Raw genomic sequence first — 26,063 nt, forward strand, 5'->3', positions numbered from 1 at the left:
GTACTGGGCCGTTCGCATTACCCTCTGTAGTCCACGATCAGCTCCTTTGTCTTGCTCACATTGAGAGAGTGGTTGTTGAAGTGGCACGCTGAAACTTCCAGAGGCTTGTACACCTGAAGCAGTGTGATGTGGTCCAGTTAATTATCACACACACTCACTCTGTTTTGTTGTATAATTATTTTAACTTAAGAAAACTGTGCCTTTCTATGTTAGATCTGACACCCCTATTTGCTCAACCACAGCCTTCACAGCTGCAGTCGTCTGCCCCTGCACCTGCTACACTGGCCGCAAAAGGTGATACAGATAATTAACACACACATGCATACGCTCCCTCTATTTAATCACATCCGCTTTAGCCGACATCAGCATAGCGGTTGTTTTGGTGGGGTCTGAGGTGGAACTGTGTTAGAGCTGTCAAATCCAAAAGCGGCTCCTGGCATTATACTTAAAGTCGCATTAACAGAAATCTAATGCAGCCCTGTTTACAAGTCTAAACCCCCGGAATGTGAGATGTAATCTACACTTTGATTAGGCTGATAGAAATCCTCATTATTTAATTTCATGATTTTGAGTTTGAGTCATTATTTCTGTGTAGCCTACACTTTCTCGCTCTGAACTTGTAGCGCGAGTAGGACGGGTGTGGCTTCGTGACAATGATTTGACAGATCCAACACAGTCACACCACAGGCAAAACATCAGCTATGCGGATGTCGGTGGTTAACGCTTGATCTGATTGAATCTAGGCCTTATACTCATTCTCTGTTTAGTTGTATGATAATTGTCAGATCTGCAGTCACAGCAGTCCTCTGCTGTGGTATTTAATTTACCGGCTGCACCAGTTCCTAACACACTGGCCATGAAGGGAGAAACCTTCAAGGATTCCCAGATGGATACAGGTCATTCAGAATTATATTACATACACATACGATCACTCACTCACACCAACAGATGTACGCACAGACATGTTGAGCTGTTTACTTACTGTCACTTTGTGTATCTCTCTTTCAGATCTGCCATGCACTCCACCACTGCCTGACAGCCTCACCCAGAAGTGCATGCACTGGGCCTATCAAGACTGAAAGCAGAGATGGGTGGTTGATAAGGAAAAATAAAACACAACATGCACACACTCTCTCTGTCTCTCTCACACACACACACGATCCCCAAAGTAAAAACATTGTAATTACTTGTTTATTTTATGTACGCTACACTTTATTTTAGGATTGGAGATATCTACGCCTGAAAAACATGCCTCCCTCTCTCACACATCAGACCCAATGTAAATACATTTGTTTATTTTATGTATGCTACGTTTTATTTGAGGATTGTGTGCAACAAAGTACATTCACAGTTAAGCAACAGTTTGGTTCATTGGATATTTATCTGATTAAAATGAATGACCAAAAGGAAGTTGGCAAACCTGCAACCCTCTGTGTGTGCAGGTTTTGTCTTCTGGAGCTGCCCTCACATATGTACAGGGTTCCCAGGAGTGGCAGGCACCTACAGTTGAAGTCGGAGGTTAACATACACCTTAGCCAAATACATTAAAACTCAGTTCCATAATTCTTGACATTTAATCCTAGTAAAAATTCCCTGTCTTAGGTCAGTTAGGATCACCACTTTATTTTAAGAATTTGAAATGTCAAAATAATAGTAGCGAGAATGATTTACTTCAGCTTATATTTATTTAATCACATTCCCAGTGGGTCAGAAGTTTACATACACTCAATTAGTATTTGGTAGCATTGCCTTTAAAATAGTTTAACTTGGGTCAAACGTTTTGGGTAGCCTTCAACAAGCTTCCCACAATAAGTTGGGTGAATTTTGACCCATTCCACCTGACAGAGCTGGTGTAACTGAGTCAGGTTTGTTGGCCTCCTTGCTCACACATGCTTTTTCAGTTCTGCCCAAAAATGTTCTACAGGATTGAGGTCAAGGCTTTGTGATGGCCACTCCAATACCTTGACTTTGTTGTCTTTAAGCCATTTTGTCACAACTTTGGAAGTATGCTTGGGGTCATTGTCCATTTGGAAGACCCATTTGCAACCAAGCTTTAACTTCCTGACTGATGTCTTGAGATGTTGCTTCAATATATACACATAATTTTCCTACCTCATGATGCCATCTGTTTTGCGAAGTGCACCAATCCCTCCTGCAGCAAAGCACCCCCAGAACATGATGCTGCCACCCTGTGCTTCACGGTTGGGATGGTGTTCTTCAGCTTGCAAGCCTCCCCCTTTTCCCTCCAAACATAACGATGGTCATTATGGCCAAACAGTTCTATTTTTGTTTCATTAGACCAGAAGATATTTCTCCAAAAAGTACAATCTTTGTCCCCATGTGCAGCTGCAAACCGTAGTCTGGCTTATTTATGGCGGTTTTTGAGCAGTGGCTTCTTCCTCGCTGAGCGGCCTTTCAGGTTATGTCGATATAGGACTCGTTTTACTGTGGATATAGATACTTTATCTGTTTCCTCCAGCATCTTCACAAGGTCCTTTGCTGTTGTTCTGGGATTGATTTGCACTTTTCGCACCAAAGTACGTTCATCTCTAGGAGACAGAACGAGTCTCCTTCGTGAGCGGTATGATGGCTGCGTGGTTCCATGGTGTTTATACTTGCGTACTATTGTTTGTACAGATGAACGTGGTACCTTCAGGCGTTTGGAAATTGCTCCCAAGGATGAACCAGACTTGGAGGTCTACAATAATTTTTCTGACGTCTTGGCTGATTTCTTTTGATTTTCCCATGATGTCAAGCAAAGTTTGAAAGCAGCCATTGGAATACATCCACAGGTACACCTCCAATTGACTGAAAGGATGTCAATTAGAAGGAGACTCGATCTGTTAGCTCACTAACTTTAAACATCAGCTATCTGAGCAGCTAACCGATTGCTGCAGCTGTACATAGCCCATCTGTAAATAGCCCACCCAATCTACCTAACTCATCCCCATATTGTTTTTTAAAAACTTTTCTGCTCTTTTGCACACCAGTATTTCTCCTTGCACATCACCATCTGCTCATCTATCACTCCAGTGTTAATTTGCTAAATTGTAATTACTTCGCTACTATCGCCTTACCTCCTCACGTCATTTGCACACACTGTATATAGACTCTTTTTTTTTCTATTGTGTTATTGACTGTACGCTTGTTTATTCCATGTTTAACTCTGTGTTGTTGTTTGTGTCGCACTGCTTTGCTTTATCTTGGTCAGGTCGCAGTTGTAAATGAGAACTTGTTCTCAACTAGCTTACCTGGTTAAATAAAGGAGAAATAAAAAATAAGAAAATTTGCCTATCAGAGGCTTCTAAAGCCATGACATCATTTTCTGGAATTTTCTAAGTCGTTTAAAGGCACAGTCAACTTAGTGTATGTAAACTTCTGACCCACTGGAATTGTGATACAGTGAATTATAAGTGAAATAATCGGTTTGTAAACAATTACTTGTGTCATGCACAAAGTAGATGTCCTAACCGACTTGCCAAAACTACTCTGTTAACAAGAAATTTGGGGAGTGGCTGAAACATGAGTTTTAATGACTCCAACCTAAGTGTATGTAAACTTCCGACAACTGTATGTTTATTGTCCTGCAAAATAATGTTTTATGTCCCAAGGCCATTCCCTGGAAACCATCCACATCGCTCCGGCCAAACTGGCGTTTGTTCTCCACAGTGAATGTATGTAGCGATTAAAATTTAGGGTGAGTCATCAGGCAACCAAGGCCAAGGAATGGAGAGAGAGAGATGACCTGGAAGGAGTTCCAGACCTCAGCTTTTTATGAAGCAGAAAAGCATGCGCACACACACACACACACACACACTGTCTGTAAATATGTAAATACATTGTAAGATATCTTGGCCTTCTTTACTAGAGTGTAGTAAAAAAGGTTTATCATTAATATTACTCAACAAGTAATGCCTCAAACTGGGATTGAACCGTGTCCTAAAAGCAGCATAAAAGGTCAGATAAGGTCACAGACGTTTCTGTTATGACTATACACGTCTGGCCGGCCCCTGGTGGTATTTGTATTTATATTAAGGCTCTCCTTGGCAGTAGTTATTCTTCCTGGAGTCCAGCAACATTAAAGCAGTTATATATAATTTAAAATATTGCATGACATATTCCATAGCACTTTTCACAACACATTGTGTTCCCTCAGGCCACTACTCTCACATATCTACAATACAAAATTCAGATGTACGTGTGTGTTGAGTGCATGCCTTATGTGTATGTGTGTGTCTCTTCAGTCCCCGCTGTTCCATAAGGTGTATGTTTATCTGTTTTATAAATCTGATTCTACTGCTTGCATCAGTTACCTGATGTGTAATAGAGTTCCATGTAGCAGTGTGCGTCTCCCATGTTCTGTTCTTGAGGATTGTGAAGAGACCTTTGGTGGCATGACTTGCGGCGTATATGCATGGGTGTCCAAGCTGTGCGCTAAACTCAGCAAAAAAAATTTATAAAAAAGATTGAACAACTGACACATAAACTGAACAAGTTCCACAGACATGTGACTAACAGAAATGGAATGTGTCCCTGAACAACGGGGGGTCAAAAGTAACAGTATCTGGTGTGGCCACCAGCTGCATTAAGTACTGCAGTGCATCTCCTCATGGACTGCACCAGATTTGCCAGTTCTTGCTGTGAGATGTTACCCCACTCTTCCACCAAGGCACCTGCCAGTTCCCGGACATTTCTCCTCCACTTTGAGCCATGAGAGATTTACATGCATATTATTAATGTTAGCTCTCCGTGTACATTTAAGGGCCAGCCGTGCTGCCCTGAACCCTTGAATTTGTGTAAGTGCAGTGATTGTTAAATGTCCTTCCATATAGGCGTGCTGAAAGTCTGTTGTCAATTTGTTTACAGTAAAATAGCATTATATCTGCTCAAAACATTTTTTGCCAAAAGTTTACTAAGGGTTGGTAACAGGCTGATTGGTGTTGAATACTGTATGTGATACACAAGGTCGACAGTTCGAATCCCAATGTGACTTTTGTTTTCCAACCTTAACCAAAATACTTAAAGATATTCCCCAGTACCATTTAAAAAACAAATGGAAGTATATGGAGATAGTTTAGTGCCTAAAATAAGGGGATACATATACTGAACAATATTAAACGCAACCTGCAACAAAAGATTATACTGAGTTACAGTCCATAGCAGGAAATCAGTCAATTGAAATAAATTCATTAAGCCCTAATCTATGGATTTCACAACTGGGAATACAGAAATGCATCTGTTGGTCACAGATACCTTTAAAAAATGTAGGGGTATGGATCAGAAAACCAGTCAGTATTTGGTGTGACCACCATTTGATCTTATGCAGCATAACCCAGGCCACAATCAACAGCCTGATTAACTCTATGCGAAGGAGATGTTGTCCAACTCCTCTTCAGTGGCTGTGCGAAGTTGCTGAATATTGGCGTGAACTGGAACACGCTGTTGTATAAGTCGATCCAGAGCATCCCAAACACGCTCAATGGGTGACACATCTGGTGAGAATGCAGGGCATGGAAGAATTGGAACATTTTCAAATCAAATTTGTCACATGTGCCAAATACAACAGGTGTAGAGCTTACAGTGAAATGCTTACTTACAAGCCCTTAACCAACAATGCAGCTAAGAAAAAATGTGTTAAGTAAAAAATAGATAAGTAAAACATAAGAAATAAAAGTAACAAATAATTAAAGAGCAGCAGTAAAATAACAGCGAGGCTATATACAGGGGGTACCGGTACAGAGTCAATGTGCAGAGGTTAGCACCAGTTAACTCTACATGTATGTAGAGTTAAAGTGACTATGCATAGATAATAAACAGAGAAAAGCAGCAGTGTAAAAGATGGGTTAGGGGGGGCAATGCAAATAGTCTGGGTAGCCATTTGATTAGCTGATCAGGACTCTTATGGCTTGGGGGTAGAAGCTGTTGAGAAGCCTTTTGGACCTAGACTTGGCTCTCTGGTGCTGCATGCCGTGTGGTAGCAGAGAGAACAGTCTATGACTAGGGTGACTGGAGTCTGACAATTTTTAGGGCCTTCCTCTGACACCGCCTGGTATAGAGGTCCTGGATGGCAGGAAGCTTGGCCCCAGTGATGTACCGGGCCGTACTCACTACCCTCTGTATGGCGAGCAGTTGCCATACCAGGAAGTGCTGCAACCAGTCAGGATGCTCTCGATGGTGCAGCTGTCAAACTTTAAGGATCTGTGGACCCATGCCAAATCTTTTCAGTCTTCTGAATAGGTTTTGTCCTGCACTCTTCACGACTGTCTTGGTGTGCATGGACCATGATAGTTTGTTGGTGATGTGGACGCCAAGGAACCTGAAGCTCTCAACCTGCTCCACTACAGCCCTGTCCATGAGAATGGGGGCGTGCTCGGCCCTCCTTGCCTGTAGTCCACAATCATCTCCTGTGTCTTGATCACGTTGAGGGAGAGGTTGTTGTCCTGGCACCACACTGCCAAGTCTCTGACCTCCTCCCTACAGGCTCTCTCATTGTTGTCGGTGATCAGGCCTACCACTATTGTGTCATCACCAAACTTATTGGTGGTGTTGGAGTCGTGCCTGGCCATGCAGTCATGAGTGAACAGGGAGTACAGGAGGGGACTGAGCACGCACCCGAGGGGCCCCCGTGTTGAGGATCAGCGTGGCGGATGTGTCGTTACCGACCCTTACCACCTGGGGGCTGCCCAGCAGGAAAACCAGGATCCTGTTGCAGAGAGAGGTGTTTTGTCCCAGGGTCCTTAGCTTATTGATGAGCTTTGAGGGCACTATGGTGTTGAACGCTGAGCTGTAGTTAATAAATAGCATTCTCACATAGGTGTTCCTTTTGTCCAGGTGGGAAAGGGCAGTGTGGAGTGCAATAAAGATTGCATAATCTGTGGATCTGTTGGAGCGGTATGCAAATTGGTGTGGGTCTAGGGTTTCTGGGATAATGGTGTTGATATGGGCCATAACCAGCCTTTCAAATGCATTTCATGGCTACAGATGTGAGTGCTACGCGTCGGTAGTCATTTAGGCAGGTTACCTTAGTGTTTCTTGGGCACAGGGACTATGGTTGTCTGCTTGAAACATGTTGGTATTACAGTCAGGGAGAGGTTGAAAATGTCAGTGAAGACATTTGGCATTTGGTCATGGCATACTCGGAGTACACGTCCGGGTAATCTGTCTGGCCCTGTGACCTTGTGATTGTTGACCTGTTTAAAAGGTCTTTCATCGGCTATGGATTGCGCAATCACACAGTCGTCCAGAACAGCTGATGCTCTCTTGCATGTTTCAATGTTACTTGCCTCGAAGCGAGCATAGAAGTAATTTAGCTCATCTAGCAAACTCGTGTCACTGGGCAGCTCGTGATTGTGCTTTCGTTTGTAGTTTGCAAGTCCTGCCACATCTGACAAGTGTTCTAGCCGGTGTAGTACGATTCAATCTTAGTCCTGTATTGAAGCTTGGCCTATTTGATGGTTTGTCGAAGGGCATAGCGGGACTTCTTATAAACCTCCGCTCCTTGAAAGCGGCAGCTCTACCCTTTAGCTCAGTGGTGATGTTGCCTGTAGTCCATGGCTTCTGGTTGAGGTATGTACTCCTCAATGTACTCCACATTTTAACATCTTGACCATGTTCTGTTAAAATATCCACCCGGCACAGCCAGAAGAGGACTGGCCACCCCTCATAGCCTGGTTCCTCTCTAGGTTTCTTCCTAGGTTTTGGCCTTTCTAGGGAGTTTTTCCTAGGGAGTTTTTCCTAGCCACCGTGCTTCTTTCACATGCATTGCTTGCTGTTTGGGGTTTTAGGCTGGGTTTCTGTAGAGAACTTTGAGATATCAGCTGATGTACGAAGGGCTATATAAATACATTTGATTTGAATGCCATCAGAAGAATCCCGGAACATATTCCAGTCTGTGCAGCAAAACAGTCCTGTATCTTAGCATCTGCGTCACCTCACCACTTTTTTTTATTGACCGAGTCACTGATGCTTTCTGCCTTAATTTCGCTTGTTAACAGGAATCAGGAGGATACGATTATGGTCAAATTTTCCAAATTGAGGGCGAGCTTTGTATGAGTCTCTGTGTGTGGAGTATAGGTGGTCAAGAGTTTATTTTTCCTCTGGTTGGTAAAACAGATTTAAAGTTCTCCTGAATTAAAGTCCATAGGAGCACTGCAGTTTTAGTGCCAGCATTGGTTTGTGGTGGTAAATAGACAGCAACTAATATATATGAAAACTCTCTTGGTAAATAGTGTGGTCTACAGGTTATCATGAGATACTCTACCTCAGGCGAGCAAAACCTTGAGACTTCCTTAGATAGTTCACCAGCTGTAATATACATACAAATATACATAGACCGCCACCCCTTGTCTTACCAGCGGCTACTGCTCTTTCCTGCCGATAGTGTATAACCCGCCAGCTGTATGTTATTCATGTCATCGTTCAGCCACAACTCGGTGAAACATAAGATATTACAATTTTTTTTTTTACACGCTTGTAGTTCATCTATTTTATTATCCAATGATTGTACGTTGGCTAATAGGACTGATGGTAAAGTCAAATTACCCACTCGCCACCGGATCCTTACAAGGCACCCGACCTTCATCCTCGATATCTCCGTCTCCTTCTCCTGCAAATGACGGGGATGAGGGCCTTATCGGGTGTCTGGAGTAAATCCCTGTCATCTGACTCATTAAAGAAAAAAATCATCTTTCAATACGAGGTGAGTAATCGCTGTCCTGATTTCCAGAAGCTCTTTTCAGTCATAAGAGACAGTGGCATAAACATTATGTACAAATAAGTTACAAATAACATGAGAAAAAACACAATAGCACCATCGGTTAGGAGACCGTAAAACGGCAGCCATTCTCTCCGGCACCATCATTCAGCTTCCAGGTTGTGTACAGATCCTTGCTACATGCGATTGTCTAAAATGACATTGGAGGCAGCTCATGGTAGAGAAATTAACATTCAATTCTCTAGCAACAGCTCTGGTGGACATTTCCTGCAGTCAGCATGCCAATTGCACACTCCCTCAAAACTTGAGACATCTGTGGCATTGCGTCCCAAGCAAATGGTACACTTGTGTAATAATCATGCTGTTTAATCAGCTTCTTGATATGCCACACCTGTCAGGTGGATGGATTATCTTGGCAAAGGAGAAATGCTCACTAAGAGTGATGTAAACAAATTTGCGCACAAAATTTGAGAGCTTTTTGTGTGCATGGAAAATTTGAAACACGGGACCAACACTTTACATGTTGTGTTCATATTTTTTGTTCAGTGTACTTTCCTGATCTTTCTTATCTCTCAAATATAGGATACACTTCAGAACAAACTTCCTTTAGATTGTTGACTATGTTGTTCCATGTAGTGAATAAGTTATTAAATGCGTTTGTATGGGCTAATAGTAGTAAGGCCAAAAATTATTTAAATCTTTTAAAATATTTTTTATACTTTAAGGAGTCTTACACTTCCAAATCAAAAAGCTAAATTATACTTGGTATGTCCATCTTACAACAATTCCATATGTTAGCATCTGACAAAATATGGTCACAATCGGAAGGTAGACCAGATCAGGAGAAAGGGTGCATGGTTTTAATAGGGTTTCTGTTCAAGGTTTGCCACGTCTACACATGGTATTAAAATGTCTCCCAAATTAGATGTTTTGCCAATCTGCTACCCATCTGAGCTTTTACCTAATGGGTAAACAGCAAAACATCACATGGAATATGGTCTTTTGAGTTCAGATTTATTATAACCACATCCATATGTGGATCTTAATTCTGATATTGGATATGGGACCTCAGTCTGGACACAATTTTTTTTTGCTCTCAAGTGTTTTTTTTAACATGACCTGCCATTAGCTTAAATAATGCCAAATTTCAAGGAACGGTGACAGGAAATGAGCATTGCATCTGTGTTACTTTGGAGGCTACATCAGTGTGAATGCTTAAATCTGATATGGGTCAAAAGTTAGAAGAAAAAAATGTGGCTATGAAAATCAGAATTGGGTTCTCAGGGTGGCTGTGCATACACAGGCAGCTCAATTCTGAGGTTAATTGGCAAAGACCTGATCTGATACCCCTGGGAGGTGGTCAGGAAGTCTATACCCATCTAAAAATGCCGGCAAAATCTGGACACGTTAGCACCAGGTATAAACAGGGCTTACTTGGACTTCCTTAAAGGTACACAGCAATTAAATTTGCACGTTGCTGAATCTCACCGAAGAAATCATCTGAGTGAGGGAGACGCCGCCTCTGTCTCAGTATGTGTAGCCCATGTACAGTGAGGGAAAAAGTATTTGATCCCCTGCTGATTTTGTATGTTTGCCCACTGACAAAGAAATGATCAGTCTATCATTTTAATGGTAGGTTTATTTGAACAGTGAGAGACAGAATAACAAAAAAATCCAGAAAAACATGTCAAAAATGTTATAAATTGATTTGCATCTTAATGAGGGAAATAAGTATTTGACCCCCTCTCAATCAGAAAGATTTCTGGCTCCCAGGTGTCTTTTATACAGATAACGAGCTGAGATTAGGAGCACACTCTTAGGGAGTGCTCCTAATCTCAGTTTGTTACCTGTATAAAAGACACCTGTCCACAGAAGCCATCAATCAATCAGATTCCAAACTCTCCACCATGGCCAAGACCAAAGAGCTCTCCAAGGATGTCAGGGACAAGATTGTAGACCTACACAAGGCTGGAATGGGCTACAAGACCGTCGCCAAGCAGCTTGGTGAGAAGGTGACAACATTTGGTGCGATTATTCGCAAATGGAAGAAACACAAAAGAACTGTCAATATCCTTCGGCCTGGGGCTCCATGCAAGATCTCACCTCGTGGAGTTGCATTGATCATGAGAACGGTGAGGAATCAGCCCAGAACTACACGGGAGGATCTTGTCAATGATCAAGGCAGCTGGGACCATAGTCACCAAGAAAACAATTGGTAACACACTACGCCGTGAAGGACTGAAATCCTGCAGCGCCCGCAAGGTTCCCCTGCTCAAGAAAGCACATACACATGCCCGTCTGAAGTTTGCCAATGAATATCTGAATGATTCAGAGGACAACTGGGTGAAAGTGTAAAATGTGGTCAGATGAGGCCAAAATGGAGCTCTTTGGCATCAACTCAACTCGCCGTGTTTGGAGGAGGAATGCTGCCTATGACCCCAAGAACACCATCCCAACTGTCAAACATGGAGGTGGAAACATTATGCTTTAGGGGTGTTTTTCTGCTAAGGGGACAGGACAACTTCACCGCATCAAAGGGACGATGGACGGGGCCATGTAACGTCAAATCTTGGGTGAGAACCTCCTTCCCTCAGCCAGGGCATTGAAAATGGGTCGTGGATGGGTATTCCAGCATGACAATGACCCAAAACACACAGCCAAGGCAACAAAGGAGTGGCTCAAGAAGAAGCACATTAAGGTCCTGGAGTGGCCTAGCCAGTCTCCAGACCTTAATCCCATAGAAAGTCTGTGGAGGGAGCTGAAGGTTTGAGTTGCCAAACGTCAGCCTCGAAACCTAAATGACTTGGAGAAGATCTGCAAAGAGGAGTGGGACAAAATCCCTCCTGAGATGTGTGCAAACCTGGTGGCCAACTACAAGAAACGTCTGACCTCTTATTGCCAACAAGGGTATTGCCAACAAGAGTTTTGCCACCAAGTACTAAGTCATGTTTTGCAGAGGGGTCAAATACTTATTTCCCTCATTAAAATGCAAATCATTTGATAACATTTTTGACATGTGTTTTTCTGGATTTTTTTGTTGTTATTCTGTCTCTCACTGTTCAAATAAACCTACCTTTAAAATTATAGACTGATCATTTCTTTGTCGGTGGGCAAACGTACAAAATCAGCATGGGATCAAATACTTTTCCCCCCTCACTGTATCGGATGCTGTCTGGACAAAAAGAGTATAACATGTTGCCGCTGTAGCATTTGACTGATGACAGCAAGCATTTGGCCTCTCTTGATAAAAAAAAAAGTAATAATTAGCCAATCAGCATTGAGCTGATCTGGTGCAGAAAAACACATGCATATATATTATATAGATTATATATTTTTTTAACTTACACAAACATACCACGGACAGCCACATAATATTTAGCAACATTGATTGAACTAAAATTGTTTTTGATATCTTAATTTTTTCAGTTTATTAAACTAAGCATATATAGGCTTGATGTGATGTTTACATTTAAAATGGTGTTGGAACCGCAGAGGCAGAGCTCCTGTTGTCTTTGTGCTGATTTGCGTTAACTCCGTGTTTCTAAATTAGTTTATTTAGTAAACTGTCGAAAACATAAACTTGCTTGACCATGTTGAAGGTCATAAATTGTTGAATGCAATATTTGCTTTGTGGACTTCAACGAACATGTGTTGCTCTCCGGTTTTGTGAGGAAACAAACATATGTGTAGTTTAATCTATTCTGCCACTGTGTGACTTGTCTTTTTGAATATCACGGTGGCGTATGAACGAATGGGTTATAGAGCAAACAACGCAATTATCAGAATATAGGTTATAATATGGCTTTTTTACTGGCTTGGCTTCCTCAGTTATTTCACCCACGTACCGTTACTGGTTGTTTATCAAAGTCAGCTGGCCAACTCGTTGATCCTGTTTGTAGTATACCCCTCTGGTCTTGACTTACGAAAACAATACACAATACTTTTTATATTCAAGACTCAGGAGAGGTAGCCTAGTCCCAGATCAGTTTGTGCTGTTTAGCCAACCCCTTGCGGTCTTGTTAGGTATACAGCACAACAGATCTGGAACCAGGCTACAGCAGAATAAAATAAATGGGGGACTTTTTTCTCAGTGGGGAGACAATTTATTTTAGAATGAACTAGAATGAACTAGGTAACAATTATAAACCAACCCTAAACAAAAGAAGAAAAATATACATATGTGACTTTGCGGGTAAATATCTGCATTGGGGTCCAAAAAAAATCCCCAAGTTCTATTTCCAGAGTTTCTTAATGGACATGTTCTTCTCGCTGTCCTTCTGCATCACCTGGAAAGACAAAGGATAGGGGTCATTAGCCAGTGATCATTTACCTCATGAGACATTCTCACACCATCATCCCAGACACCACAGACACACTCCAATTCGCATACTGCCCCCAACAGATCCAAAAGACAATCCCTATTGCACTCCACACTTCCCTTTCCTACTTGGACAAAAGGAACACTACATGAGAATGCTGTTCATGGACTACAGCTCAGCGTTCAACACCATAATGCCCTGCAAGCTCATCACTAAGCTAAGAACCCTGGGACCTGTTGGGACTCCCCCAGGTGTTGAGGGTAGGCAATGTGGTGCCAGGACAACAACCTCTCCCTCAACGTCAGCAAGACAAATGGAACTGATCGTAGACAGGAAACGGAGAGCTGAGCACGCCCCCATTCACGTCGACGGGGCTGTAATGGAGCAGGTCAAGAGCTTCAACTTCCTCATTTCCACATACTAATGATATACCATGGTCCAAACATCCCAACACAGTCATGAAGAGGGCACGACAACGCCTCTCAGAAAGACAAAGCAGTTGGAACCAAAAATCTCAAATTTGGACTCATCAGAACAAAAGGACAGATTTCCACTTGTCTAATGTCAATTGCTCGTGTTTCTTGGGCAAAGCAAGACTCTTCTTATAGGTATCCTTTAGTAGTGGTTTCTTTGCAGCATTTCGACCATTTTGCCCTGAGTCACGCAGTCTCATCTGAACAGTTGACGTTGAGATGTGTCATGACGTTGGCCTGTGGGTAAGGTTTATGACCCCCCCCCATAAATACCTTTCTCCCTTCCCCTCTCTGACCCTACTGAAGGACTTGAATAGCCGGTGTTAAATATAGAGAGTCTGGGAACATCAAACAAATGGGGAAAGGAACCATATTTTGGTAATAAAACCAGTTGGAAATATGCTTTGGAACGTAATGAGTATGTATGTAAGGTTCGGTTGTCATCTGAGACATTATGACTGATGACAGGACGACAAACTGTACCTGAGAAAGTATACACCCTCTAGTTATCAGAGTAACATGGAATTGTTATGCAATTGAAATGTTTGATATTGAAATTGTTTGTTAGGAGATTAAATGTAATTTTAGCTTCCAAATGAGAGATTTGGGTTTTCATAAGGAAAGTGCCCTGCTTGATCAGTGGCCCACCCCTGTGAAGAGGGGTTATAAACGATGAAACACATCCTTCCCCCCCTCTCCACTATATAAGCCTTTGACGAAAAGATAACTACGTTGTTCTCGGCGTGAGCTTTGGTGGCGAATGGTATGAACTTTGAGCTTATTCACTACAGAAGTGATACTTCCTAGCCGTTGAGTTAGCAGCGGCCGCTGTAGACGGGGGCTAGGAAAGGACGGACGACGGATCCAGTCTAACAGACGGACGAAGATACCACCACGTATCCAATTTACCACCAGAGACATTCTTCCGAGGACAGGAAGATCTTTTGGCCAACCCGGCCAGCATCTACGACCAATCTACCGAAGCGCAGCTCAGAGTAAATATTTATTGCATTTTCCTTTTCCAAATGGGCGGTAATTTAGAATGCATAAGAATGTATTTACGATAGCCTAGCTGCTGTTTCTCTGTTCCTAAATCTTCCCGCTCTTTCATTCAAGCCCAACCCCCTTTCCTTTGTGTAACCAGCCATGATACAGGTTCCGTCCACCAGGACGTTTTCTGTATGACATAATTTGTATTCTGTGTATATGTAATTCTGTGTGATTAGTTTAGGTATTTAGTAAATAAATAAACCCAATTTTGTATTGCTGATTCACCTTGTTAGCCAGGGTTCGTGAAGATGGCCAAGAATTTACAACTTTCATTATGAGACTGAAAATAAGACAAGGGTTAATATTGACTGCTATCGATGTAAAAATATTACAAAGTATTTTAAGAGTTTATTCGGAAGATAACGGCTCTATAAACGTTCTTCCGTGGTGCCCCGACTTTCTAGTTAATTACATTTACATGATTAGCTTAATCAGGTAATATTAATTACAGAGAAATCATTTTATAAGTTAGCATGTCATATCACTTAATCCGGCATAGCCAAAGACACGACAGATGTGTCTGTTACTTGAACTCTGAAGCATTTATTTCAGCTGCAATTTCTGAGGCTGGTAACTCTAATGAACTTATCCTCTGCAGCAGAGGTAACTCTGGGTCTTCCATTCCTGTGGCAGTCCTCATGAGAGCCAGTTTCATCATAGCGCTTGATGGTTTATGCGACTGCAGTTGAAGAAACTTTCAAAGTTCTTTAAATGTACCGTATTGACTGACCATGTCTTAAAGTAATAGACTGTTGTTTCGCTTTGCTTATTTGAGCTGTTCTTGCCATAATATGGACTTGGTCTTTTATCAAATATGCCACCCCTAACTTGTCACAACAAAACTGATTGGCTCAAACGCATTAAGAACAAAACAAATCCCAAACTAACTTTTAACAAGGCACACCTGTTAACTGAAACAAAATCCAGGTGACTACCTCATGAAGCTGGTTGAGTTTGCAAAGCTATCATCAAGGCAAAGGGATGCTACTATGAAGAATCTCAAATATAAAATATTTTAATTTGTTCAACACTTCTTTGGTTACTACATGATTCCATATGTGATATTTCATAGTTTTTGTCTTCACTATTACTCTACAAAATGAAAATAGTAAAAATAATAAAAGGAAATCCTTGAATGAGTAGGTGTCAAAACTTTTGACTGGTAATATATATTCGGAATGTATCCCAGACCTTTATTTTTTCCACATTTTGTTACGTTACAGCCTTATTCTAAAATTAATTAAATATTTTTCCTCAATCTACACACAACAGCCGATAATGACAAAGTGAAAACTGGTTTTAACAAGAAATTTGAGGAGTGGTTGAAAAATGAGTTAATGACTCCAACCTAAGTGTATGTATGTAAACTTCCGACTTCAACGGTATGTAAATGTGATATTTCAGCTTTTTATTTTTAATAACTTTTTTTGCTTTGTCATTATGGGGTAGTGTGTGTAGATTGATGAGATGAAAAAACAATTTAATTTTAGAATAAGGTTGTAACGTAACAAAATGAGGAAAAAGTCAAGGGTTCTGAATACTTTTCCCGAATGCACGGTACATACACTACATAACCAAAATGATGTGGACACCTGCTCACCGAACATCTCATTCTGAAATAATGGGCATTAATAGGGGGTGGGTCCCCCTTTGCTGCAAAAGCAGCCTTCACTCTTCTGGGAAGGCTTTCCACTAGTAGTTGGAAAATTGATGCGGGGACTTGCTTCGATTCAGCCACAAGTGCATTAGTGAGGTCGGGATCAGATGTTGGGCAATTAGGCTTGGCTCGCAGTTGTCGTTCCAATTTATCCCAAAGGTGCTCGATGGAGTTGAGGTCAGGGCTCTGTGCAGGCCAGTCAAGTTCTTCCACACCGATCGACAAACCTTTTCTGTATGGACCTCGCTTTGGGCACGGGGGTATTGTGATGGTGGAACAGGAAAGGGCCTTGCCCAAACTGCTGCCACAAAGTTGGAAGTGCAGAATCCTCTAGAATGTTATTGTATGCTGCGTTAAGATCTCCCTTCACTGGAACTAAGGGCTTTAGCCTGAACCATGAAACAGTCCCAGAACATCCTTCTTCCTCCACCAAATGTTAGTTGGCACTATGCATTGGGGCAGGTAGCGTTCTTCTGACATCCGCCAAACCCATATTCGTCCGTCGGACTGCCAGATGGTTAAGCATGATTCATCACTCCAGAGAACGAGTTTCCACTGCTCCAGAGCACAATGGCGGTGAGCTTTACATCACTCCAGCTAACACTTGGCATTGCACATGGTGATCTTAGGCTTTTGTGCGGCTGCTCGGCCATGGAAACCAATTACATGAAACTCCCGACGAACAGTTCTGTGCTGACCTTCCGTCGAGGCCGTTTGGCCGTTTTCGTCAGTAGCGCAGTCAAGGACAGACGATTTTTACGTGCTTCAGCACTCGGCGGTCCCGTTCCGTAAGCTTGTGTGGCCCACCACTTCGCGGCTGAGCCATTGTTGCTCCTAGACGTTTCCATTTCACAATAACACTTACAGTTGACCGGGGAAGCTCTAGCAGGGCAGAAATTTGACAAACTGACTTGTTGGAAAGGTTGCATCTTATGACAGTGCTACGTTGAAAGTCACTGAGCGTTTCAGTAAGGCCATTCCACTGACAGTTTGTCTATGGAGATTGCATGACTGTGCTCAATTTTGTACACCTGTCAGCAATGGGTGTGGCTGAAATGACAGAATCCACTGTTTTGAAGAGGAGTCCACATATTTTTGTATATATTATGTGCCTACCTCAATTACCTCTTACCCCTGCACATCGACTCGGTACTATTAACCCTTGTACATAGCCAAGTAATCGTTACTCATTGTGTATCTGTTACTTATATTACACGTTTTACTTTACTATTATTTCTCTATTTTCTTTCTCTTTGCATTGTTAGGAAGGGCCCATAAGTAAGCATGTGACAAATAACATTTTATTTTATTATCAGTGATAAGCAAAGCAAAATGAAACAAATCAAGGGGAAAAGGATTTGTCTGTCCATTTTAATGACAAGATCGATGTAAGTTTGTCTGACCCAAATCTGTTTGAGCTGTGTATAGTAAACTCCTATATAGTTGTTGTCATGTCAGTTTTGGCATGACAATGACCACAGTAGTTGGAAAGACAACAGATCTGAGAACAGTATAGATATAAGAATGTACACCTAATCTCTGATCAACACTAGTTAGTAACGATATATTAGGAATGTGGGGATAAGAGGAATAAGGTAAAACCGAGACAAACGGTCTGCGAGAGCGAGCGAGCGCGAGAGAGAGAGCGAGATAAACAGGACAGATGACTAACCTTGGCAACAGCCATCTCAAAGTCCTCCTGGTTGACGTGCACTCTCCTCTCCCTGAGGGCGTACATCCCGGACTCTGTGCACACACCCTGAGACGTAAGAGGGAACAGAAACACACATACAGGTTTTACCATGGTGAAATAACACAATGACCCACAGTGACAAAGTCATTAAGACCCACAGCGGTCGAACACTAAGGCAATCCAGAAACAGGGTCACGAATTCCTAGGCTAAGGGAGGTTTCAGGATGGCTAATTTGACATGTTCTGCCCTTGTGCATATGCAAGCCCTAATGTGGTGGGCCCCATTCTATAACTTGGGGAGTATCAAGTCAGTGGGTATTCTATAATAATATTCTACAGTCATACATCGTAAATGTAAAACCCTGTGGCATGTGTCCACTACATTGAACTACACAAAATGTAAAATGGTGAAACAAACAGACCCCCACCAAACCGACCAAGAAGGTTTTGAGGGGGGTCGTGAGTGTGAAACTGACTATATTCACACACATAATAGGCAACACCATTTGTATTTGATATACCTTTGCCAAATCGATCTGGTTACTAACATAGGCCTATGGTGTTGCACCAAATACTAGTCTCAAATTTATTGAAGCTGTGCTTCAAAAACTAAAAAAGTTGAGCGTCTTGACTGTTGACCAGCAAGCACTCATTTCATCTTCTCCGGTTTTGCCTGGCAAAAACAGTATGTTCGTATTGTCCATATACAGTATTCACACCCCTCGACTTTTTCCACTTTGTGTGACAAAGTCAGATTAAGATGGATTTAAAATTGTCAACGATCTACACAAAATAGATACCAATAAAATAAAACACTCCACACCGCGTGGCCGCTGCCACTCTAACCTGGTGGTCCCAGCGCGCACGACCCACGTGGAGTTCCAGGTCTCCGGCAGCCTCTGGAACTGCCGGTCTGCGGCCAACAAGGCTGAGTTCATCTCAGCCTATGCTACCCTCCAGTCCCTAGACTTCCTGGCGCTGACGGAAACATGGATTACCACAGATAACACTGCTACTCCTACTGCTCTCTCCTCGTCTGACTACGTGTTCTCGCATACGCCTAGAGCATCGAGCCAGCGGGGTGGTGGCACTGGAATCCTCATCTCTCCCAAGTGGACATTCTCTCTTTCTCCCCTGACCCTTCTGTCTATCTCCTCATTTGAATTCCATGCTGTCACAGTTACCAGCCCTTTCAAGCTTAACATCCTTATCATTTATCGCCCTCCAGGTTCCCTTGGAGAGTTCATCAATGAGCTTGACGCCTTGATAAGTTCCTTTCCTGAGGATGGCTCACCTCTCACAGTTCTGGGTGACTTTAACCTCCCCACGTCTACCTTCGACTCATTCCTCTCTGCCTCCTTCTTTCCACTCCTCTCCTCTTTCGACCTCACCCTCTCACCTTCCCCCCCTACTCACAAGGCAGGCAATACGCTTGACCTCATCTTTACTAGATGCTGTTCTTCCACTAATCTCATTGCAACTCCCCTCCAAGTCTCCGACCACTACCTTGTATCCTTTTCCCTCTCGCTCTCATCCAACACTTCTCACTCTGCCCCTACTCGGATGGTATTGCGCCGTCCCAACCTTCGCTCTCTCTCTCCTCTTCCATCCTATCATCTCTTCCCTCTGCTCAAACCTTCTCCAACCCATCTCCTGATTCTGCCTCCTCAACCCTCCTCTCCTCCCTCTCTGCATCCTTTGATTTCCTCTGTCCCCTATCCTCCAGGCCGGCTCGGTGCTCCCCTCCTGCTCCGTGGCTCGACGACTCACTGCGAGCTCACAGAACAGGGCTCCGGGCAGCCGAGCGGAAATGGAGGAAAACTCGCCTCCCTGCGGACCTGGCATCCTTTCACTCCCTCCTCTCTACATTTTCCTCTTCTGTCTCTGCTGTTAAGCCACTTTCTACCACTCTAAACTCCAAGCATCTGCCTCTAACCCTAGGAAGATCTTTGCTACCTTCTCCTCCCTCCTGAATCCTCCTCCCCCTCCCTCCTCCCTCTCTGCGGATGACTTCGTCAACCATTTTGAAAAGAAGGTTGACGACATCCGATCCTCGTTTGCTAAGTCAAACGACACTGCTGGTCCTGCTCACACTGCCCTACCCTGTGCTTTGACCTCTTTCTCCCCTCTCTCTCCAGATGAAATCTCGCGTCTTGTGACGGCCGGCCGCCCAACAACCTGCCCACTTGACCCTATCCCCTCCTCTCTTCTCCAGACCATTTCCGGAGACCTTCTCCCCTACCTCACCTCGCTCATCAACTCATCCTTGACCGCTGGCTACGTCCCTTCCGTCTTCAAGAGAGCGAGAGTTGCACCCCTTCTGAAAAAACCTACACTCGATCCCTCCAATGTCAACAACTACAGACCAGTATCCCTTCTTTCCTTTCTCTCCAAAACTCTTGAACGCGCCGTCCTTGGCCAGCTCTCTTGCTATCTCTCTCAGAATGACCTTCTTGATCCTAATCAGTCAGGTTTCAAGACTGGGCATTCAACTGAGACTGCTCTTCTCTGTGTCACGGAGGCTCTCCGCACTGCTAAAGCTAACTCTCTCTCCTCTGCTCTCATCCTTCTAGACCTATCTGCTGCCTTTGATACCGTGAACCATCAGATCCTCCTCTCCACCCTCTCCGAGCTGGGCATCTCGGGCGCCGCCCACGCTTGGATTGCGTCCTACCTGACAGGTCGCTCCTACCAGGTGGCGTGGCGAGAATCTGTCTCCGCACCACGTGCTCTCACCACTGGTGTCCCCCAGGGCTCTGTTCTTGGCCCACTCCTATTCTCGCTATACACCAAGTCACTTGGCTCTGTCATATCCTCACATGGTCTCTCATATCATTGCTATGCAGATGACACACAATTAATCTTCTCCTTTCCCCCTTCTGACAACCAGGTGGCGAATCGCATCTCTGCATGTCTGGCAGACATATCAGTGTGGATGACGGATCACCACCTCAAGCTGAACCTCGGCAAGACGGAGCTGCTCTTCCTCCCGGGGAAGGACTGCCCGTTCCATGATCTCGCCATCACGGTTGACAACTCCCTTGTGTCCTCCTCCCAGAGTGCTAAGAGCCTTGGCGTGACCCTGGACAACACCCTGTCGTTCTCCACCAACATCAAGGCGGTGACCCGATCCTGTAGGTTCATGCTCTACAACATTCGCAGAGTACGACCCTGCCTCACACAGGAAGCGGCGCAGGTCCTAATCCAGGCACTTGTCATCTCCCGTCTGGATTATTGCAACTCGCTGCTGGCTGGGCTCCCTGCCTGTGCCATTAAACCCCTACAACTCATCCAGAACGCCGCAGCCCGTCTGGTGTTCTACCTTCCCAAGTTCTCTCACGTCACCCCGCTCCTCCGCTCTCTCCACTGGCTTCCAGTCGAAGCTCGCATCCGCTACAAGACCATGGTGCTTGCCTACGGAGCTGTGAGGGGAACGGCACCTCCGTACCTTCAGGCTCTGATCAGGCCCTACACCCAAACAAGGGCACTCCGTTCATCCACCTCTGGCCTGCTCGCCTCCCTACCTCTGAGGAAGCACAGTTCCCGCTCAGCCCAGTCAAAACTGTTCGCTGCTCTGGCACCCCAATGGTGGAACAAGCTCCCTCACGACGCCAGGACAGCGGAGTCAATCACCACCTTCCGGAGACACCTGAAACCCCACCTCTTCAAGGAATACCTGGGATAGGATAAAGTAATCCTTCTAACCCCCCCCTTAAAAGATTTAGATGCACTATTGTAAAGTGGTTGTTCCACTGGATATTATAAGGTGAATGCACCAATTTGTAAGTCGCTCTGGATAAGAGCGTCTGCTAAATGACTTGCACTTTCCATGAAAGACTGACCAGGTGAAAGCTATGATCCTTTGATGTCACTTCAATCAGTGTAGGTGAAGGGGCGGAGACAGGTTTAAGAATGATTTTTAAGACTTGATACAATTGAGACATGGTTTGTGTACAGTACCAGTCAAACGTTTGGACACACCTCATTCTAGGGTTTTTGTTTTACTAATTTCTACATTGTAGAATAGTGAATACATCAAAACTATGAAATAACACATGGAATCATGTAGTAACCACTAAAGTGTTAAACAAAATATATTTTATATTTGCGATTCTTCAAAGTAGCCACCCTTTATGACAGCTTTGCGCACCTGGCATTCTCTCAACCAACTTCATGAGGTAGTCACCTGGAATTCATTTCAGTTAACAGGTGTGCCTTGCCTCCCGGGTGGTGCAGTGGTCTAAGGCACAGCATCGCAGTGCTAGCTGTGCCACCAGAGATGCTGGGTTCGAGCCCAGGCTCTGTCGCAGCCGGCCGCGACCGGGAGGTTCATGGAGCTACGCACAATTGGCCCAGCATCGTCCGGGTTAGGGAGGGTTTGGCCGGCAGGGATATCCTTGTCTCATCGCGCACTAGCGACTCCTGTGGCGGGCCGGGCGCAGTGCACGCTGAACAGGTCGCCAGGTGTACGGTGTTTCCTCTGACACATAGGTGCGGCTGGCTTCCGGGTTGATGTGCGTTGCGTCAAGAAGCAGTGCGGCTAGGTTGGGTTGTGTTTGAGGACGCATTGCTCTCGACCTTCGCCTCTCCCGAGTCCGTACGGGAGTTGCAGCGATGAGACAAGACTAACTGCTACCAATTGGATACCACAAAATTGGGGCGAAAAAAAAAAGGGGTAAAAAAAGAAACAGGTGTGCCTTGTTAAAAAGTTACTTTGTGGAATTTTTCCTTTTTAATGCGTTTGAGCCAATCAGTTATGTTGTGACATGGTAGGGGTGGTATACAGAAGACGGTCTTTTACCAAATAGGGCTAAGTCCATATTACGGCAAGAACAGCTCAAATAAGCAAAAGGAAACGACAGTCCATCATTACTTTAGGACATGAAGGTCAGTCAATCTTCAAGTGCAGTCGCAAAAACCATCAAGCGCTATGATGAAACTGGCTCTCATGAGGACCGCCACAGGAAAGGAAGACCCAGAGTTACCTCTGCTGCAGAGGATAAATTCATTGGAATTAACTGCACCTCAGATTGCAGCCCAAATAAATGCTTCAGAGTTCAAGTAACAGACACATCTCAACATCAACTGTTCAGAGGAAACTGCATGAAATCAGGCCTTCACGGTCAAATTGCTGCAAAGAAACCACTACTAAAGGACACTGGCTTGGGCCAAGAAACATGAGCAATGGACATTAGACCGGTTGAAATCGGTCCTTTGGTCTGGAGTCCAAATCTGAGATTTTTGGTTCCAACCTCTGTCTTTATGAGACGCAGAGTAGGTGAACGCATGTGTAGTTCCCACCATTAAGCATGGAGGTGGTGTGATGGTTCTTTGCTGGTGACACTGATTTAATTATAATTCAAGGCACACTTAATTAGCATGACTTCCACAGCAATACGCCATCCCATCGGATTTGCGCTTTGGGTCAATGACCCAAAACACACCTCCAGGCTGTGTAAGGGCTCTTTCACCAAGGAGAGTGATAACCCAATTGAGAAGGTTTGGGATGAGTTACACCGCAGAGTGAAGGAAAAGCAGCCAACAAGTGCTCAGCATATGTGTGAACTCCTTTGAGACTGTTGGAAAAGCATTCCTTATGAAGTTGGTTGAGAGAATGCCAAGAGCGTGCAAAAAAACTCAAGGCAAAGGGTGGCTACTTTGAATCTAAAAATGATTTTGATTTGATTTCCACTTTTTTGGTTACTACATGATTCCATGTGTGTTATTTCCAAGTTGATGTCTACACTATTATTCTACATGAGTAGGTGTCCAAACTTTTGACTGGTACAGTATGTGTGCCATTAAGAGGGTGAACGTCAAAACAAAAGATGTAAGTGCCTTTGAACGAGGTATAGTAAGTAGTAAGTGCCAGGCGCACCGGTTTGAGTGCATCAAGAACTGCAACACTGCTGGGTTTTTCACGCTAAACAGTTTCCGGTGTGTATCAAGAACTTTACACCACCCAAAGGACAGCCATCCAGCTTGACAACTGTGGGAAGCATTGGAGTCAACATGCTTTCGACACCTTGTAGAGGCCATGCCCTGACGAATCGAGGCTTTGAGAGCACAAGGGGGTGCAACTCACTATTAGGAAGGTGTTCCTAATGCTTTGTACACTCAGTGCATCTTGATTATAAGTATTCAACCCCCTGAGTCAATACATGTTAGAATCACCTTTAGCAGCAATTATAGCTGAGTCTTTCTAGGCAAGTCAGAGCTTTGCACACCTGGATTATACAATATTTGTCCATATACATTATATATATATATACATATTATTTTTAATCTGGTAAACTCCGTCAAGTTGATTGTTGATCTTTGGTAGACAGCCATTTAAAAGTCTTGAAATCAGTGGCGACCCGTCATTCTGGTCAGAGCAAAAAAAAGGCTTGCCACATATCAGTTTGTAAACAATGTAAAAAATAATATATATCGTTGAGTTAATAAAGCCGCATACCCAATAAAGCAAAAAAGAGACCATGTATGTAAGGGAGCTCCAAAATGCAGGTGTTTCAGACTGGCTCAGTGCTTTCTGTGGTGGTGGGGAAAGCCAGCAGAAAATACAGAGCGTTGCGGGGTGATTGGCTCAGTGTTCTTTCACTCATGGGGACTTCGGGTCACTGCCAAGTGTAAGAGAAACATTTTAGCCCTTCGGCTGCTGCCATAGAAGTGCCCATCCAAGAAGGCTCAAGGTCATTGGCCACAGACAATGACGTCAAATCACGTTATACGTACAGTAGCTTTGAATGGACTGATCATGTCAACATCATACTTTCACAATCTTAGCTAGCAGTCATGAATCAAGTTTACAATCTACTGGCAAATCCTTTTTAATTCTTGTCATATGAAGAGATATAATGGAGAAATTCTAGGTACAATTTGGTCGCTGTACATTTCAAAAGGTGTTAAATAAAGTTATATTGACTAACGTTACATCCGTCCTAGCTCGCTCATTGTGTTAATCGAAATTACGGATTGCCTCTTATCCGCTTGTTGTCCCCATATGCCTTAGTTTGTACATCTTAATTGTCATTAGAAACCACATTTGTTTACGCAAGTCAGCCATGGGACAACTTTATGTAGGCCCTAACAGTTTGTGGGCACCGTTTGTCACTCTTATAGTGCAACTAATGTATTGTTTAGTGTTGTGTGTAGTGGCTTTGCTGGCTGGCATTACTTTTCTTTTGCCCCACCAAGATTTACATGATAAAATCACCACTGCTTGCAATAGATTTCCAGCCGACGAGTCAAAACGAACTAGGCTACTCAGGAACATTCAATGTTGTCTTGGTAAGCAACTCCAATGTATATTTGGCCTTTTAGGTTATTGTCCTGCTGAAAGGTGAATTTGTCTCCTAGTGTCTGGTGGAGAGTGGACAGGTTTTCCTCTTGGATATTGCCTGTGCTTAGCTCTATTCCATTTATTGTTATCCTAAATAAACTCTAGTCCTTGCCGATGATAACTATACCCCTAACATGATGCAGCCACCACCAATCTTGAATATATGAATGGTACTCTGTGTTGTGTTCGATTTGCCCAGAACCAAACTTTGTATTCGGGAGAGAAAGTCTTTCTTTGCCACATTACTTTAGTGCCTTATTGCAAACACGATGCATGTTCTGGAATATTAATTATTCTGTAGAAGTTTACATATTGTCACTCTGCCATTTGTTAATATTGTGGAGTAATTACAATGTTGATGCATCCTCAGTAACCTCCCAACACAGCCATTAAACTCTAACCATTTTAAAAATACCCATTGGCCTGATGGTGAAATCCATGAGCTATTTCCTTCTCTGGCAACCGATTTAGGTAAGGTGCGTCTATCTTTGTAGTGACTGGGTGTATTGATACACCATCCAAAGCGTAATTAATAACATCACCAGGCTCAAAGGGATATTCAATGCCTTTTTTCTATCCATCTATCAATAGGTGCCCTTGTTTGCAAACCATAGGAAAACCCGTGGTTTAATCTGCTCAATTAATAGATCTTACGGTATGTGTGGGGTACAGAGAGAGCAAGAGATCGGGTAGTCATTTAAAAATGACCTCACAATAAGCCAGATGAGTAACTTAGATTGTGGTGCTGAAACTTGAAGCAGCAGCTGTGGCACAATCAACCAGAAATAGACAGCTCATGGTGATGCAAGTGGGCAA

At 43.6% G+C, this 26,063-nt stretch overlaps 1 protein-coding gene across 1 annotated transcript in view; it reads right to left on the bottom strand.

Moving 5' to 3' along the window:
• Positions 1 to 12,793: 12,793 nt before the first annotated feature.
• psmc5 (proteasome 26S subunit, ATPase 5) overlaps positions 12,794 to 26,063 on the bottom strand; it is a 28,989-nt gene continuing 15,719 nt past the window's right edge. The window contains exons 11-12 of the mRNA XM_014158646.2: positions 17,885 to 17,971; positions 12,794 to 12,999 (exon numbers count right to left, since the gene is read on the bottom strand). Of these exons, the coding sequence (XP_014014121.1) occupies positions 12,946 to 12,999; positions 17,885 to 17,971 (141 nt within the window). The 3' untranslated portion in view covers positions 12,794 to 12,945. The remainder of the gene's footprint in view (positions 13,000 to 17,884; positions 17,972 to 26,063) is intronic.

Source organism: Salmo salar, chromosome ssa19 (assembly GCF_905237065.1).
Source record: "Salmo salar chromosome ssa19, Ssal_v3.1, whole genome shotgun sequence".
NCBI classification, from domain to species: Eukaryota; Metazoa; Chordata; class Actinopteri; order Salmoniformes; family Salmonidae; genus Salmo; species Salmo salar.